A 16,171-nucleotide genomic window follows, 5' to 3' on the forward strand; every position below is an offset into this window, starting at 1 on the left:
CTCTCAGATACCATCTCAGCACGTCACACAGGCTGCGATGGGTTCCCTCCCAGTGGGTTCTATCAGAGCAAAGCAAACTCCTTCACGTGGAAGAGACCTTCCATTTACAGGACCAACCAATTTCATCTTCCACTTTCTCTCAACGGTGCTTCAGCTGTGTTAACCCTTTTTGTTTTGTAAACATTTTTCTATTTTTTTTTAAGATTTTATTTTTAAGTAATCTCTACAACCAATGTGGGGCTCGAACTCACAACCCCAAGATCAAGAGTCACATGTTCCACCGACAGAACCAGCCAGGCACTCCTTCCTTTTTCTACTTCCTTCCATTCCTTCAAGCTGGCTTGCCTTCCCAAACACTATTTTGTCAATCCATACTAATAACTTACTTAACATTCAATTTTAAGATTAGTTTCATCAGGTAGGCCTTTCTTTGGATAAATCAGGAATCAAAGACTCAATGGGTTTAAGGACCCAAGGCAGATAAATGTGAAAGAGACTGATGTAAAGCAACAAGGAGTGTCAAGTATCTGGAGAATAAATGCCCAACTGAGAAAGGATTCAAATTTTTAAAATGTTAAACCTTTCCCAGACAAACCAAACACTGATGCCACCATTTTGTTAACTTGGAGCCCACTTTGCGTTAACTCTCCTTAGCTGTTGTTTTTCTAGATGCCTGTGTCTAGGGTTCCACTACCTTGGCGGGGGGGGGGGGGGGGCGGGTATTATTGTCATAGGTTGTCTTACTCCTAGTTGTTAGGATAGGGTCTAACATATATTTAACTTAAAGTATTTACATTATGCTCAGCTAAAGAAAAAAAATCTATTGTAAAATCATTTTGGCCATGTTTTCTTCATACTACTTTATAGCAGTATATTACTACAGACATCTGCTTTACAGATTACTATTTATTGCTGCATAGACAAAATAATACAACCACATTTTACATTAGTTTAGGAACTTTCAAGAGTAATTTTGACTTTAATCAGTTTTTTGTTTCAGAACTTGAATTTAGAAATTAACCTCCTGAAATGCTTACAGTTCTATCTGTACTGCTTGATTCCTCAACAGAAATGATAATTTTTATTTACATAGTTTTGTAATTACAGGGCATTTTTATATCCATTATCTCAGGTGAGCCTCCTAAAACCAGCCCTGGGTGGTAGGAAGGCAGCATTATCTCCCATTTCAGAGGGAGATAAATGGGTCTCTAATAGGTAAAGGGTATTGCTCAGGAACACCAAGCTAGTGATTAGCAAAGCTGGACTTCAAAGCCAGCCCTCTGAATCCTAAATACAGAACACTTTCCTTCTCTTGCCTCTGTAACAGGTTACCTCCCAGTGCTGAACATTTAAAAGTCTTTAACTGCTCATTCAGTTCTGGTATTTTGTTTTTCCTTTTTTTTCTTTTCTCTTCTTTTTCTTTCTTCTTTTTTTATTTTTTTTTTTTGTGGCATTTTGTTTCCAAGGAAAATGAATTTCATAAAATCATTACAATTTCTAGACTTCAGTTTCTGATTAAATAAAAACTAAACAATAACTTTTTTTTTTGCTCTAAGGACCGTGTATAACAAAGGAACATATATAAGTATGTGTTATCATTCCTCATTTAAAAAGTAATAAAACCCTCATGTATGGAATAGTTACGGGTGCTAAGCCAAACAGGACAAACTAAGATCACTGTTACTAAAAAATTCTTTTAAGATTATCTGACAACCCACAAGAGAAAAATACATGAAACTCCAATGCTTTATTGATTTTAATCCCAATTTTAGACAATATGTTAGTAAATTACCAGATGTTATTAGTTCTAGAATGCTTTAAAAATGCAACAAGAGGACAGCTAGAACTCTATACCACTTATTGTGCATCTGACCACTGTGTTAATGGTGTAGCTACCAGGAATAAATTCTAAAAGTCAATACCATATAAGTAAATGTTTCATGCATGTTAGCTATTTGTCTAAATGTTCTTTAGCCTAAGTTTAACTGCACAAACATGACCTCAACTCATTGTGTATATATTTTTAATTCAATTTTAAAAGATAACATAATTACAGGTGATAAGGCATGTTTTAAAATGTTTAACTAAGTACATTCCCATTACAAATGAGTTTCAACAAGGGCTTCAACTTTTGATTTTTAGCTTTAATTAAATATTTGCACCAAGTAGCTCTTTCGAAAATCAAGTAACGCTAGAGTTTAACTGAACAATAGTTGAGCTATAAGTTAAGAGTGATCTGATCTCTTCATCCAGCCAAGAAACACAACACAGACTGAAGCTGGCTAGGGAAACTCCTTTGACAAATGCTTCAACAACCTCATAAAGGTGGTGTTTTGTAGTCAAAATGTTCTGTTAAACTTAGCTGTTTCACTGTTTTTAGAGCTCCTTGAATTAACCCTCTGTATCTCTTGGGAAATGTAAGACATTCTTAAGCATAGATATGTAGGCAATACTAAAATGCTCAAAAGTTGGGCATCTGGGTGGCTCAGTCGTTAAGCATCTGCCTTCAGCTCAGGTCATGATCCTAGGGTCCTGGGATGGAGCCCCACATCCGGGCTCCTTGCTCTGCGGGAAGCCTGCTTCTCCCTCTCCCACTCCCCCTGCTTGTGTTCCTGCTCTCGCTATGTCTCTGTCAAATAGATAAATAAAAAAATCTTAAAAAAAAAAATGCTCAAAAGTTTCACTACACTCTTGACATTTGCCATTACAAGATAATTCTACTGCAAAAAAATTGCTCTATGACCAAAGAAATCTATGTCCATTTATTTCCAGAAACTATTCCTCACAATATATCAGGACTATAAAGTAATACATAATTTACTAAGTAATGTTATTAAGTAAACTTAATTTTGCTGAGTAATATTAATTTCTGACATGATACTTAGTGGGTGGGAGAGAAGGAGCAAAGCTAAGGTTTTCTGGGGTTGAATAAAAGAAAGTTATTTATCCTATAAAAGTTACAACTATCTCTTCATTATTTACATACTTATCTATGTAGACAAATCTATGGTTACTTTTACTTTATCAACAACCATTGGTTTTATGAATATACAAACATAACAAATAGCATTTTGGGCCAAGAAAAGAGTGATTTCTCTAAGAAACACATTATAGAGGTCTAACTTTATTTCCTCAGATTAGATATATTCTTGAAACATCCTCAGCTTTCCTTCTGAACCCATCATGGAACTCTGAATTAACTCAAAGTTAACTTCAACTATTTAATCAATCAACAGGCATTTATTAAATACTTGGCATTTATCTGAGTGCCTAAGTTGCATTATAAGTCATGATATAGTGCAAAAAAAATTTCCAAAGTCAAATATAATTTTGGAACTTTGCCAAAACCAGAAACCTTTCTAGAAATGGTGATGGGTCGAGTCATTGCTTTAAGTAGAATTGCTTATAGCTACTTAGTTACTATTTATTGAGTGTTTAAAACATGTTAGACACCATAATCATTTTTACTATCACCTCCGGGAATTCTGAGAACACCTTTGTGGGGTAGATATTATTATTTCCAATTCTCAGTAAGTCCTATGAATTACCAAAGGTTACACAGCTAGGAAGTAGCCTGGGACTCAAACCCGGTCTCAATTTAAGATATGCGGTCTTACCCACCACTTTACACAGCTGGCCTCTCCTGCCACTCCTTAACAATGGTTATATAAAATGTGAAACATCTACAAGTTAGAAAATTAAGAACTGATAAGAACTGGTAAGCATTGATAGCTTTTTTGGTTCTGCACTATAGCTTAAAGAAAATATCAGGTACTTGAATTTGCTGTCATTTACACAAGTAAATAATAAAAAATATGTATGATTTTTCTTGGGATACAATTTCTTAAAAGATCATCTTTCTTTCTTAAAAGAAGTACTATACCATTTTAAGAAGTTGTGGTTGTGGTTTTTTTTTTTTAATTTAGAAAGTCATTTTATTCTGTTCTTAAAAACATTACCTGATAGAGAAACCAAAGAACACTTAATAATTATATTTTAACCACTATAATAAAAAAATATCTAGGCAGGGGGCGCCTGGGTGGCTCAGTTGGTTAAGTGACTGCCTTCGGCTCAGGTCATGATCCCGGAGTCCTGGGATCGAGTCCCGCATCGGTCTCCCAGCTCGGCGGAGAGTCTGCTTCTCCCTTTGACCCTCCCCCCTCTCATGCTCTCTCTCTCTCTCTCTCTCTCATCCTCGCTCTCAAATAAATAAATAAATAAAATCTTAAAAAAAAATCTAGGCAGGGAGAGAAGATGCAGAAAGAAAACTGGAGATAAAGCAGGAAATAGTGCAGGAAATCAGGCACTTGATTCTGAATAAATCAAATATATTTAGCTCTTGTGAAAAGCTGGTAACATTTAGAATGATAGCATGAATGTAAAATTTATTGATAATTGATAATCCAAAGCTACTTTAAACAGTGTCTCCTTCTTGCCCCAACATTTTATTAGATGCTAAAAAAGAGTCACCAGGTTTCACAAAATCTAGTATTTTGCTTTGTGAGTCAATCCAAACTCACACATATGAGAAACTTCTCTACAAATTTGGCAGAACCAGATTAAAGTGCATGTGCAATAAAGAATAATGTATTGCCAAAACAATAGTGAGAAGAGGTCAAAAAGCTAATTTAACACAATCCTTATTGTGAAAGATAGCTTCTGGAAAACTAGCTATCTGATGCAGGCCAAATTAAAATACTATACATACATATATACATATACACACACACCCCTTATATCTTACTATTTCAAATAGTTCTTAAAGAAACATGGAAGGCAAAATCTAAATTGAAGAACTAGCTAAAAAGTTAGTTACTGTGAACCAGGCTTTAAAACAACAATACTTGAAGCATAAGATCCCATCATTTTTTTTTTTCTGAGAAGGCTTTGTGATTATATAAAAAGCTTATGTGTCAAAGCTGACTATAAATGCAAATGATTTCTTCCTTGCGATCATAATCTCTAGAACATAAGGAGAAGCAGTAAAATGAACGTGGAATGGAAGATTGAGATTATTTTTAAATTACAAGAAATGTTTAAAATAAACCACCTAAAACATTTTTACAAAGGGAGACATAAGAAGGCTTGAAACCAGGAAACTACATGAATATACCAAATGTTTTTAAAAGATCACTGGCTGCTGTGTGGAAAAGCATGGACTATGGGGTAAGACTGGAACCTTGGAAGCTAGTTGGAAGTCCATAGAAATCCTTGACAGATGTGTGGGACTGGAGTAGTCGTGAAGGATGGATGAGGTTAGATTTTGGATGTTTGGAGATTCACAGGACTTGTTGACAGAACTAGTAAGTCAAGAAATGAGAAGACAAATCAAGAAATACTAGTCAATTACTAAGCAACTGGTGACAGGTACTGCCACCAACTGAGATGAGGAATACTTCTAAAGATGTAGGTTTGAGGAGTGAAATCAAGAATTCGGTTTGGATTTGTTAAGACTGAGATGCCTGTTAAACTTTAATAAGGAAATGAAGTATTGTAAATAAGTGCCTGGAGTTGGAGGGAGGTCAGAGCTGGAGATCAATATTTGCAAGTCATTAACATATAGATGACATTTAAATCCATAAGACTAAATGAGCTCACCCAGAGAGAATGAATAGATAAAGAGAAGGGAGCTGCAGATCTCCAACATTCAAAGATCAAACAGAGGATGGTCAGCAGAGGAGATTGAGAAAGAATGGGCAGGGAGGTAAGAGGAAAATCAATAAAGTGTTTTCATTAACAGGAAGGAGTGGTTAACAGGATGGAATGCTGCTAAGATCGGGTAAGGGAGGAACAGAGGGATGACCAACAAACTTGGCAGAGAGATGACCAATGAAGGGACCTAGTCAGGTGCAATGTCATAGGTGTGGTGGAGACAACCCAACCAGAGTAAGCTGAGCAGAGGATGGGAGGTAAAGAAGCAGACACTGCTTTTCAGACACATCCTTAAACATACTCCTCTCTTTAGGTGTCCCCTCGAACAAAGACTTTATTGCAATTATTTGTTCACACGTCTGCCTGTTGCTATAAAGCACAAGCACTTTCTTGATGGCAGGGACCATCCAGGACTTACTCAGACATGAGTATCTCCAGTGTGTAGTTCTATGCCTGGCACATGTCAGAAAATTAATAAATGTTTGCTAAATGAATAAATGAGTATTTGGAGGTTATAATTTGGACTCCTACCTCTTAATCTCTTAAAAAAAAAAAATCTTAAGATACTCCGCTGAGTTTCTACTGCATATGTTTCCTGGTCCTCTGAGGCATCATGATTTCTGATAATGGAAATCAAAAGCAATGATATTAAAAGTTATTTTAAAATATGCTAACACTTGGGCGCCTGGGTGGCTCAGTTGGTTAAGCGACTGCCTTCGGCTCAGGTCATGATCCTGGAGTCCCGGGATCGAGTCCCACATCGGGGTCCCTGCTCAGCGGGGGGGGTCTGCTTCTCCCTCTGACCCTCTTCCCTCTCGTGCTCTCTGTCTCTCATTCTAATAAATAAATAAAATCTTTTTAAAAAAATAAATAAATAAAATATGCTAACACTTAAGGTAGCATATCTAGATAAGCATATCTAGATCCTGAAATATCTCAGTGACTCTTATCAGTAAGTTTAAGCCTGGCTTCACCTTTGAATAAGCTTACTGTTGAGTGGAAATTCCTCAGACAAGATTATCTCCAAGGAAAATGAACTCAGCACCATACCTAGTCCATTACAATGTATATGTATAACAAAAACTTTATGTAGTTACATTATTTTTTGTTTTCTTTTTCCCCAAGGAAACTAACAACAAAAAGAGGAGAATCAAAACACCAAAACAGAAATGGAGGTAATTGGAGGTGAAGACACTGACTCTTTCAAGGCCTCCAGAATCATTTCAAAATGATGCTTGAAATGTAAATCCAGTCTTTATATAGAGTTACTTAATGTTTCAATAATCACTAGGGACAGAAACCACAGAAGGTCTAATCTCCATGTTATAATCAAATTATATTTTCATATTATCTGTGCTTGATGATAGTCTTAGTGCAATTTATAGAGGTTATTAAAGTCTATAAAAATACAAAAAATCCCTACACAAAACCAAAAATTTCTTTCCACTTAATTTCAGCTTCCTCCCAAATATCACCAATACCCCAAATTTCCATCCAAATGTAAGAGTTAATAGGAGACATGTAAACAATACAGCACTGTTCTAGTCTAGCCTCAGATCTCCAAATATACTTCTTAAATATAAGAACACTATATCAAATCTAAGTCTCTTGGTCACCAAACAAAAGCCTGAATGTTCACTAAAATGGTACCTATCATCTTTATCTCCCCTGTGCCCACCCCACTCTCCCAACTGCCTCTGATTCCCCTCCCCCCGCTTTTTTTAACTAAGAATACCTCTAGTGCTGATGGCTAGAAATTTCAATTCAATCCTATTTCTTTCAAAACCTGTTAAAGTCCATAGATTGTATTCATCTTTAATGTCTCCCACAAGCATCTTATAAAGACTCCAAGCATCTCTAGCCTGGACCACATACTTCCTCCTAACTTGTCTACTTCCTTCCAGATTCACCTTACGTTCATCATGTAACACGGAGGCCAGGATAATCCTAAAACACAGCTCAAATCACTTTATATTTCTACTCAGTGTCTTCCCAGTGTTGACAGAATAAAATTTAACCTGCTCTAATCTCCCTTTCCTCTCTTAAACCCAACTATATTTTTCTCCTATATTAACTTCAGGTTAAGTAGAACATGGTATTCCCTGGGATTCTCAGACCCTGCCCTAACTTTTCTACTGCTGTCCTTCCCTCTGCTGGAGATGTGGTCCCCCATCTAGTCCTTGCCTGCTAAAATCTTGCAAAAATCCTTTAAGACCTGAGGATGTTTTTTTAAACCAATAATATGTAGGATCCCCAATAAGAAAAGAAAGTTACATCATTTGTCTAACAATCTAGTTACTATAAAACTAGTAGCCAAATGCCCTGACTATAGAGTTCAATTCGAGGTGCTAATTTGACTCATGAATTTTTAAGGAGCATATAGGCTAACTAATAAGATTCTCTCTTCTTATATCCTATATTAAACTGCCAGCCATGGAAATACTAGGTTTGGCCTGCAGTGGCAAAGTATTAGTGGAGGCTCTTAAAACAGTTTTTCCTAAACACTTAACATGGCTTTCAAGGGCCACAATGCCATGACAGAAATTACAGATAGGTAAATAAATTGGAAGGGAGGGAGGGAGCCAAAGAAAAGAAAGAGCAATTCTTGATACATTTGACCTGAGTTACGCCTTTTTTTTTTTTAGCTTCAATTTGACTGTGGAAATACGGCCATTAATTTACTATATTCTACTCCAGAACTGCTTCTCTACATTTTTGCACTAAGTCATGGAAAATGTTGTATGGAAGTGAGGAGTGAGGTATGCAAGACAGTCAGATGTGGGGTTATATACACTGTTTTATTATAAAACTTAGCTGATCTTAAATAGAAATGTCCATATCATCACATTTTAGGAACATCTTCTCAAATACTCCAAATACATTTGGCCCATTGGGCAAATACATGGGCTGGACTCTGGTGCAAGGCTCCTGAGCCTCTCTGTGGTCACTGCAAATTGTTAAAAATGACCCAGGATTGGTTGGCTGAAATTCTAATTTTCCTCCCTCTGTTGGCTTTATCACAAATTACTTAGTAAGCACTATGAGCACTACCTTCATGTTTTTTGTGTTGTTGTTTTTTTTTTTTACAAGTGCAAATAGAGCAAATGGAAAGACTGGATCTGGTGATTATCTTCCATAAGCTTTCCTGTAAATCATTCCAAGAATTCTATGCCCCTTTCCTTTTAAATTCTTTTCTTGAACATGTTCCAATCCTTCACATATGTTCTTTCTTTCTTTCTCCTTCCAATTCGGGTGCCAAAGTTCCCTGTCTATCTTTTTAGGCAATCTGGCTACTGCTTTTCACCAGGAAGGGCACCCTTCTTTGCACTGAGTGCCTGATCATTTTAACAAAAGTTTCAAATACTTGCAACATGAGGTACAAATTTGATTTTACTTGATAAAAAGCATTTAAAATCAAGTTCAACCTGAAGATGGGTCTAAGTTAAAAGTCAGTAGGATTAATGTTTTAAAATTAAACCTGGCAACATTTAAAATGTTCAAGAAAAAGAATCTGACAATGCAGTTCAGTTAGCCAACATACGGTACATCATTAGTTCTTGATGTAGTGTTCAATGATTCATTAATTGAACTTAATAAAAAGAATCTGACAATGCACCCTCTTTGTTTTAGTTAATAAGCATGTTCTACGGCAGTGGCAATTCTGTGCTGGCAGGTCTGAAAGCTTGAGTGATGCCTTTAGAACAGGGTCTTCTGTATTTACAAGGCAGATTACTGAACACACACACACTCGAAATTGTTTTAGGACAGGCAGAAAAATGGAGATAAGGAAAAAGTAAGGTAGAAGTCTTTTCGTGCCTTAAACCACAATGCATCAAATGCTAAAAAGTTCACCTGATAGAGAGACTGGCTGAGGGGAAATCACCTACCTCATGACCTGTGGAATCAGTGACTTTAAAAGACCAAGTAACACACAAAAGGAGCTATTGTGAAGACGGTAACTTTGTGAAGATTTGTTTTGATTGGAAATAATTATATCTGGTATACTGAGAAAAACTCAGTTCCTCATGCAAAATTAAATATAAGTGTATTTGTTCAAATTTTCAAAACACTATCATTTTCCTAGAAGTCATCAAAGAAGGAAAATTCATTTAAAGCCAATAATTAGAGTTGAAAAGAGAATGTGTTAACAGAATCCTTCTTAAAAACATCTGCTTTCTGATCTTTAGGCACAGAGAATGAAAAGACCCTGCCCCCAAATACATTAATGCAATGGCTTTTTATGTAATAGTTAGGTAAACATGACGGTATTATTTGAGCCACCATCTTTGAAACTTTGACTAAACATTTTTAAAAATAAGTCGACAGGCTCAGCATTGACAGAATCTGCTAAAATATTTTGATAAGATTTTCTTACTAAAAATGTCAGAATAAGCCAGCTACACATTACTGAATTAGCTAAAATATATTGTAGAATTTGGGGTTTTAATTTTAAATACAGCTTTAGGATACATTTGGGAGAAATATGTAATTACAGTAATATATGTTCACTTAAAGTATGTAGTGCTTATATAGACCAATCACAAACATCAATTTAGAATGAATATAAAGTTGTAATTTGTAACTTTATTTAGTAACTTTCCTCTCATTTAAAATCATCTATAGTTAACAAAAAGGTAGCTCTGCAATATATCCTAGATATCTGCATTAGTATGCCTAAATTTACTTTCCATTTAACAGTTTTTAATATACAATCAATTTGAAACTGCTTCTGTATTCACACTGAATGGAAAACAACTTTTAGGAGGTATTTACTCCAACTATAACTCCCCTTCCTGGACCCATAAGTCTCCTCTCTCCCCCAACCCAGTCCCTATTTTGGAAGGTTCTCAAGGTAGCATTTTTTGTTTCTCTAAAAATAGAAAACTTGAATAATGATGGTCAATTAGATTTGATTGTCTTCTGAAACAGTGAGAATTGTTTCCAATTGAAGATTCTGTTTCCATGAACTGTAACAATTCCATATACTTGTTCAATTCTATCTAAAGAACTTCTTTTTCTGCTTAAATCATTTTAGTTTACTAAAATCCCTGAATTTACCTCCCTGAAATCTTAGGTCAAGTGGATTAATTTAGAAGAGTAAATCTAGTGGGCAAAGTAATCTGGATAAAAACAGCTTTCTGATGCTTAATTTAGGAAACTGTTGAAATTTCTGGCTCTTAGAAAGTCATTAGAAGAGGAGGAATAAAAGTCATAACCCTGCACAGGCCAAAGTCACTTGGAGGCCATCTGTCAAGCATCAACCTTCCTATCTGAGCACAGGAATGGTGGGGGCAGTCTTATATGAAAATTAATGCCATTTTTCCCCAAGAGGGAATATGCTTGACCACCAGAAACTTCTTCCCATTTAGCCAACATGTGTCAACATATTTCCAAACAGCTGCTACAATTTCAAGTCATGAGCCCTCCTTCTGATAAGGGCGTAAGGTATAAGAGACCGAATAAGTTATCTTCCAACTGGAAGATAAAAGCTCAGCCAGATGTCTACTGCTAGCAACTCCCTGATGGGGGAGCCCTGGTCTGGCCTGAGCCAAGAGGAAGGTCACTGAGAACACATTTGTAGGAGACTTAGCTGAACACACCAGACTAAGTACAGTAAGTACCAACAGTACAGTCACCCGAAAGGTCCCTCATTTCTTTTTCTACAGCCTCTTTCCACTTCTCAACCACCTGGGATTAACATTCTCACCCCAATTCCTGCTTTTCCAAGCCCCTTAAAAAGTATTTTGTAGCTGAAATGACAGTGAGGCCTGGGGTCAGAAGCTGGTTAAGTCAGAAACAAGGCAGTGTCCAATTGCAAAGGCCAAGTCAGCTTATTTCTTCTTCCTCTCTTTGCATGCCACTGCTTCTACCACCAGCTTTTCAGGAGAAAAGGAATACCAGGACTAACTCAATCTACCTGGGTCCACCCTCTGCAAGATGGAAGGACTTGGAAAAGTCTTCTCCCTTTCTCTTCTCTGCTTCTGTACAGAATGACCAGGCTCATTAATTTGCATGCACTGAGATGGAAAAATATAGTAATGACATTAATTGGCAACAGAAGTAGTTAGCAAAAAAAGCCAGTGACTTCAGTACCTTTGACTATAAAAAGTAAAAAGAAAAAAAAAATCAAGAACAAAGTGGAGGGTTGGGAGAGAATTTTTGATCTCCTGTCTCTTGGAAGATATTGGTTTATAAATGCGAGGACTTTTGGAGTCAAAGTACTCCAACCTTTATCCCAAGTGTCACATTAAGATGTAGGAGGCAGAAATGAAGGTAGAAAAACAAATGTTCCCTTCATGGGCCCCAGCCCAGAAGCCCATTGAGCACTGGAAGCCTCTGGCACCTCACTCTCCCTGGACATCATCCCTTCCCATTGTGGGTCTCCTCATCCACCTCTTCCCTGCCAAGTGTATAGTGTCTGTCAGTTTTGCTGTAATCAACTGTACAGTTTGCCTCTTGTTCCCCCCCAGGTGGTTGGTGACCTACTGTCCCCACAGATTAATCTACCTATCCTCTATGTGTCAGTCTTTCTCTGACGGAAAGCTGGCCTTCTCTCCTGCTGGCTTCTTCCTCTTCAGCCTGTGTGTTTTTCTCTTCACACCCCTGACCTACCTTCTTGCCAGTGTCATTCCTTCCCACGCCCTCCCTTTGGAACTGGCAAGCTTATCTCTCCATCTTGCAGGGCTGAGTTACTCTCCTGTCTGCCTCTGTCCTTCTGTTTGCCTATTTGACTTTCCCCATATGGGTCTCCTACTCCATGCTGGTGCTGGTCTCTTCCCCGCAGGTGTACCTGTCTAGGAGCAGCTACTGACATACGCAGTTTTGTATTTCTTATATCTTCTTGCATTCTTATTGCTGGGTGCACACTGACTTTCCAGCCACAAATGAGACTCTTTTTTCCCTAGGATTTCACAGTTGTGTAGGAAGGCATTCCCCCGCCCCCCTCCCCCCACATACACTCCTCCCTCCCCTCCTAAGTCTGTGTGTTTTTCACCATACACTTCTCTGGTGGATAACACATGTGCCCTGAAGTGTACATCTACACAGCCACTCGATTCTGTGAGTGCCCTTCTGAGCAAGTTGACCTCTGTGAGCCTCTTCTGCTATTTACACCTATACTGAATTCATGTACTTCCCAAGCAGTGCACAACTGTGTGCCTCCCTCTTTGTGCATCTTTATGTAGGGGGCTTCTCTGAAGATGAGTCTCCCCTCATCCAGCTTCAAAAGCTCCCACTGAACCAGGTTTCACACCTCTCTCACAGCTCTGCTTCCAAATCTGTCTTCCTTCTATGCATTTAAAGTACCTGGCACTAGTGGGAGCTCAACAGATGTTAATTCTGTTCTCCACTTTTATCTGAATAACTATGTGAGTCTGCGTCTGGGTGTCCCTCTGGCCCTCTGTGCCTGTTTCAGTTAATTGAAGCATGTTTCATTGGTATGGACTGGACTGGGCTGTTTGTCAGTACACCCTGTGGGTTTTATTTCTCTCCTACTGTCCCTGCTCTCAGAGTAAATGTTACTTGTCTCTTATATGGTATATCCCTCTCTTTATACATCCATACATTGCATGTTGGTAAACAGCTTTCCCATGCACCCTGGGTTATGGCGTGTCTTCTCTGTCTCCCCACCCTCCGCTTTTTTATTTTTATTTTATTCCCCCAACGAGAAAATGGGTTTCTGGGTTTCTACTCCAACTGCGGCATGTGTGCTTCTATATGAGTCTTGGCTGTACTTGAATTGTGTGTGTGTATACACGGGTGTCTCTTCGGAAAGGGGTGCGGGACGGGGGTCTCTGCCCTGGACACGTGTATCTTCCCCCATCCTCACCCTGGATCCACGTCTCTATCGCCGGGAGTCAGCCCGAGACACAGCGCGTCTTTTGGATACAAGGGAGCCTTTGCGAACCTTTCTCCTGCTCCCGGGTGAGCGTTGGGTGTGTGCACGGTGTACGGTGTTGGTCCCTCTCCGGGAAGGCGAAGAGCCAGTGTCCCCGAATTTCTGGGAATGCAAGGTGTGTCCCCCTACTTCACATACGCGGAGCGTCGTGCCCCAGCCTTTGCGAGTACATGGTGTGCCCCCCCAATCGGTGTACCTGTGTCCCCAAGTCCCTGCGAGTACAAGGTGTGTCCCACCTCCACACGCGGAGCTGCTGTGTCCGAGTCTCTGCGGATCCGCGGTGCCTATGTGTTACCTCTCAAACGCGGACGGCTCATGCCCTCGGTACTCCGAGTTCATTACTGGTACGCTGCACCCGCTCCCCCTCCCCCGTCACGGAGAGCGTAGTCATCTCAATTTTCTCTCTAGTGCTCCCCTCCCTCCCTGGGACAGAAAACGCCAGGAAACCTGAGGGCGCCGTCGGAAAGTCCCGCAGCGGCGGCGCAGCCCACTCAGGGCTGCGGCTGCCTCGGCCCTGCCGCCAGGGGCCGCCCGCCTGCCCGCCTCCCAACGCCCCGGCGCCCGGCCGATCCGGGACGGCAGCGTCAGCGACCCCGCCCGGCCCTGCCCAGCCTAGCTGCCGCGGGCGCTGACGGCAGCTGAGGCGAGCCACTGCTCCGCGGACCCGCGCCGGTTGTCTGGAGCCCCGGGTGGAGCCACCGGGAGGCGACGAGCGCCCTCTCCCTCTCGCAGCCCTGCCGGTTAGCCGGCTGGCCTGCTCACCTTGTGGCTCTGGTAGGTCTCGAGCGCCCGGATCGCCGTCTCGGTGAGCTTCACATGCAGTACGGTGATGTTGTCTTGTCCCAGCCGCCCGCACGACAGCCCGTAGCGCTGCTCCTCCCGCAGGCCCGCCGCCCCCCCTGCCGCCATCTTAAATTCCCCGGGGTGCCGACGCCGACGCCGCTCGGGCTCTAGCCTCCACTGCGGCCGCGGCTGCTTGGGCTTCTGCAGCCGCCGCCACAGCTACGGCCATCCCGCTGCTGACGTACTGTCATATACTGCGCGCAGCCAGACCTCGGGATGCCACCGCCGCCACCCGCCCCACCCTCTGGCCCCGCGCCCCGCCCCTGACTCGTCTCATTGGCCTCGTTCCCCTCGGGACGGACTTCATTGGCCGCCCTACACTCTCACGGGGGCGGGGCCCAAAGTCGCCGGAGTTTTGCTCCCGGGACGGGACGTCCGAGGTGAGAGGCTGACGTCGAGGTGACGCGCCAATTTAATCACATCTTACGTCATGTTTGGTCGTCTTGGCTCGGCGGCCGCGATTGGTCAGGCTGGCTTGGGGGATACCTTGCTAATTGGGTGTCCAGGTTGCCTGGCCCGGTTACCTAGAGTCGGAGCCCCGCCCCTTTGGAGATAGTAGTGGAGAGTCGGGAGAGTAGGGGAATCTCTTCCTGCCCGGGTGGTCCTTGAAGAGGAGGACCCCCCCAACCCCAAAAGTGTGACCAAGTAAGGACTTCGTCCTCCGACGGTGGCGGAAGCTTGTGGGACTTGGGTGTGCGTGTGAGGGAGGGCGAAGTCACTGGAGAGCATCCTCTCAAAACTCAATTTAGTGCTGGTGAACAGGTGAAATTGGGGAAAACTCCCTTCTTCGTCATTTCACCCTAACCTTGAAATTAGTGAGTCGACCCTAGGCTTTAGGAGTTGTGCTGGAATACGTGGAGAACCTTAGGTACAACACCATGCCTAAAGCTTACGTGCCTTTGCTGTGGTGGGCACAGTACTTTAGAAAATTGAGCTTCTAGGTCTTTCCCTCTTTATGCCCGGTTCTGATCCTAGGGGAACATATCCCGTCTCTCTGGAGCTCGCCACTGGGAAAGGGTTGTGCCTTTTACGGAATTTGGAGTATCTCCTTTCAAAGGACCATTTAAGAGTAGAACTGGGATTGACCTAAATTAAACATCCACACCTGTCATTCTTCGGTTCTGTTTGAGCTCTGCTCATTTTATTTGACATGGATGTGGGAAAACCTAGCTAGGGCTTAAGCTGTTGGAGGCTAAGTAGAGATGAGGGTGTGCGGGTGTGCGGAGGCCCGGCATACTTTCCATTCCTCGCGAGGCTCCGTGTGTAGGCGTGGCTAAAGTAGGGAACCTAATCAAGAGCCCTCTTCAGGCTGTGTTTGGGTAGACTGACAGGCTTCCTGTCGGAGAGGATGAATTAACAGGGAGATCCAAAACACCAGATAAAAACAAACCATTGAAAGGATTGAAACCGTTAAAAGGCAGTGTAAAAAATCTACTTAAAAAAATTGAGACGCTTGTTATATCCCTCAGATTGAAAACCTTGTTGCGTTTTATAGGGATTCCCTAGAGAAATTGAAAGGCATTTAAACAGTATTTCCCATCCTTTCAAATTGGATAGGGCTGTGATTTTCCCGAAAGATCCAAGTGGGAGTTTTTCATGATTCATCCCACCCCACCACCCGAATTAATCCCTTCCCCAGCCTACAGGGTACACTGCCTCTTGATTCAGACCCCCAAGCACTGAAAGTATCTAATATGAATTACAGAGCTACTTCTCTTTCCATAGAGTATGGGTTAAGTGAAAACACCTGTATTAACTGTTGGTTACATCACAGAAGAG

General features: G+C 41.1%; 1 protein-coding gene across 2 annotated transcripts in view; it reads right to left on the bottom strand.

Annotated features, from left to right (window-relative positions):
- The window catches only part of ELL2 (elongation factor for RNA polymerase II 2), a 69,123-nt gene extending 54,504 nt beyond the window's left edge, over positions 1 to 14,619 (bottom strand). The window contains exon 1 of one of the 2 annotated variants that reach the window (XR_003522096.2): positions 14,312 to 14,619. Coding sequence is in view for 1 of the 2 variants with exons in the window: in XM_027605703.2 (XP_027461504.1) it covers positions 14,312 to 14,458 (147 nt within the window). In the remaining variant the exon portion in view is untranslated. The remainder of the gene's footprint in view (positions 1 to 14,311) is intronic. The other variant, XM_027605703.2, reaches the window with a different exon arrangement.
- Positions 14,620 to 16,171: the final 1,552 nt, after the last annotated feature.

The sequence above is a fragment of the Zalophus californianus genome, chromosome 5 (genome assembly GCF_009762305.2).
Source record: "Zalophus californianus isolate mZalCal1 chromosome 5, mZalCal1.pri.v2, whole genome shotgun sequence".
NCBI lineage: Eukaryota > Metazoa > Chordata > Mammalia > Carnivora > Otariidae > Zalophus > Zalophus californianus.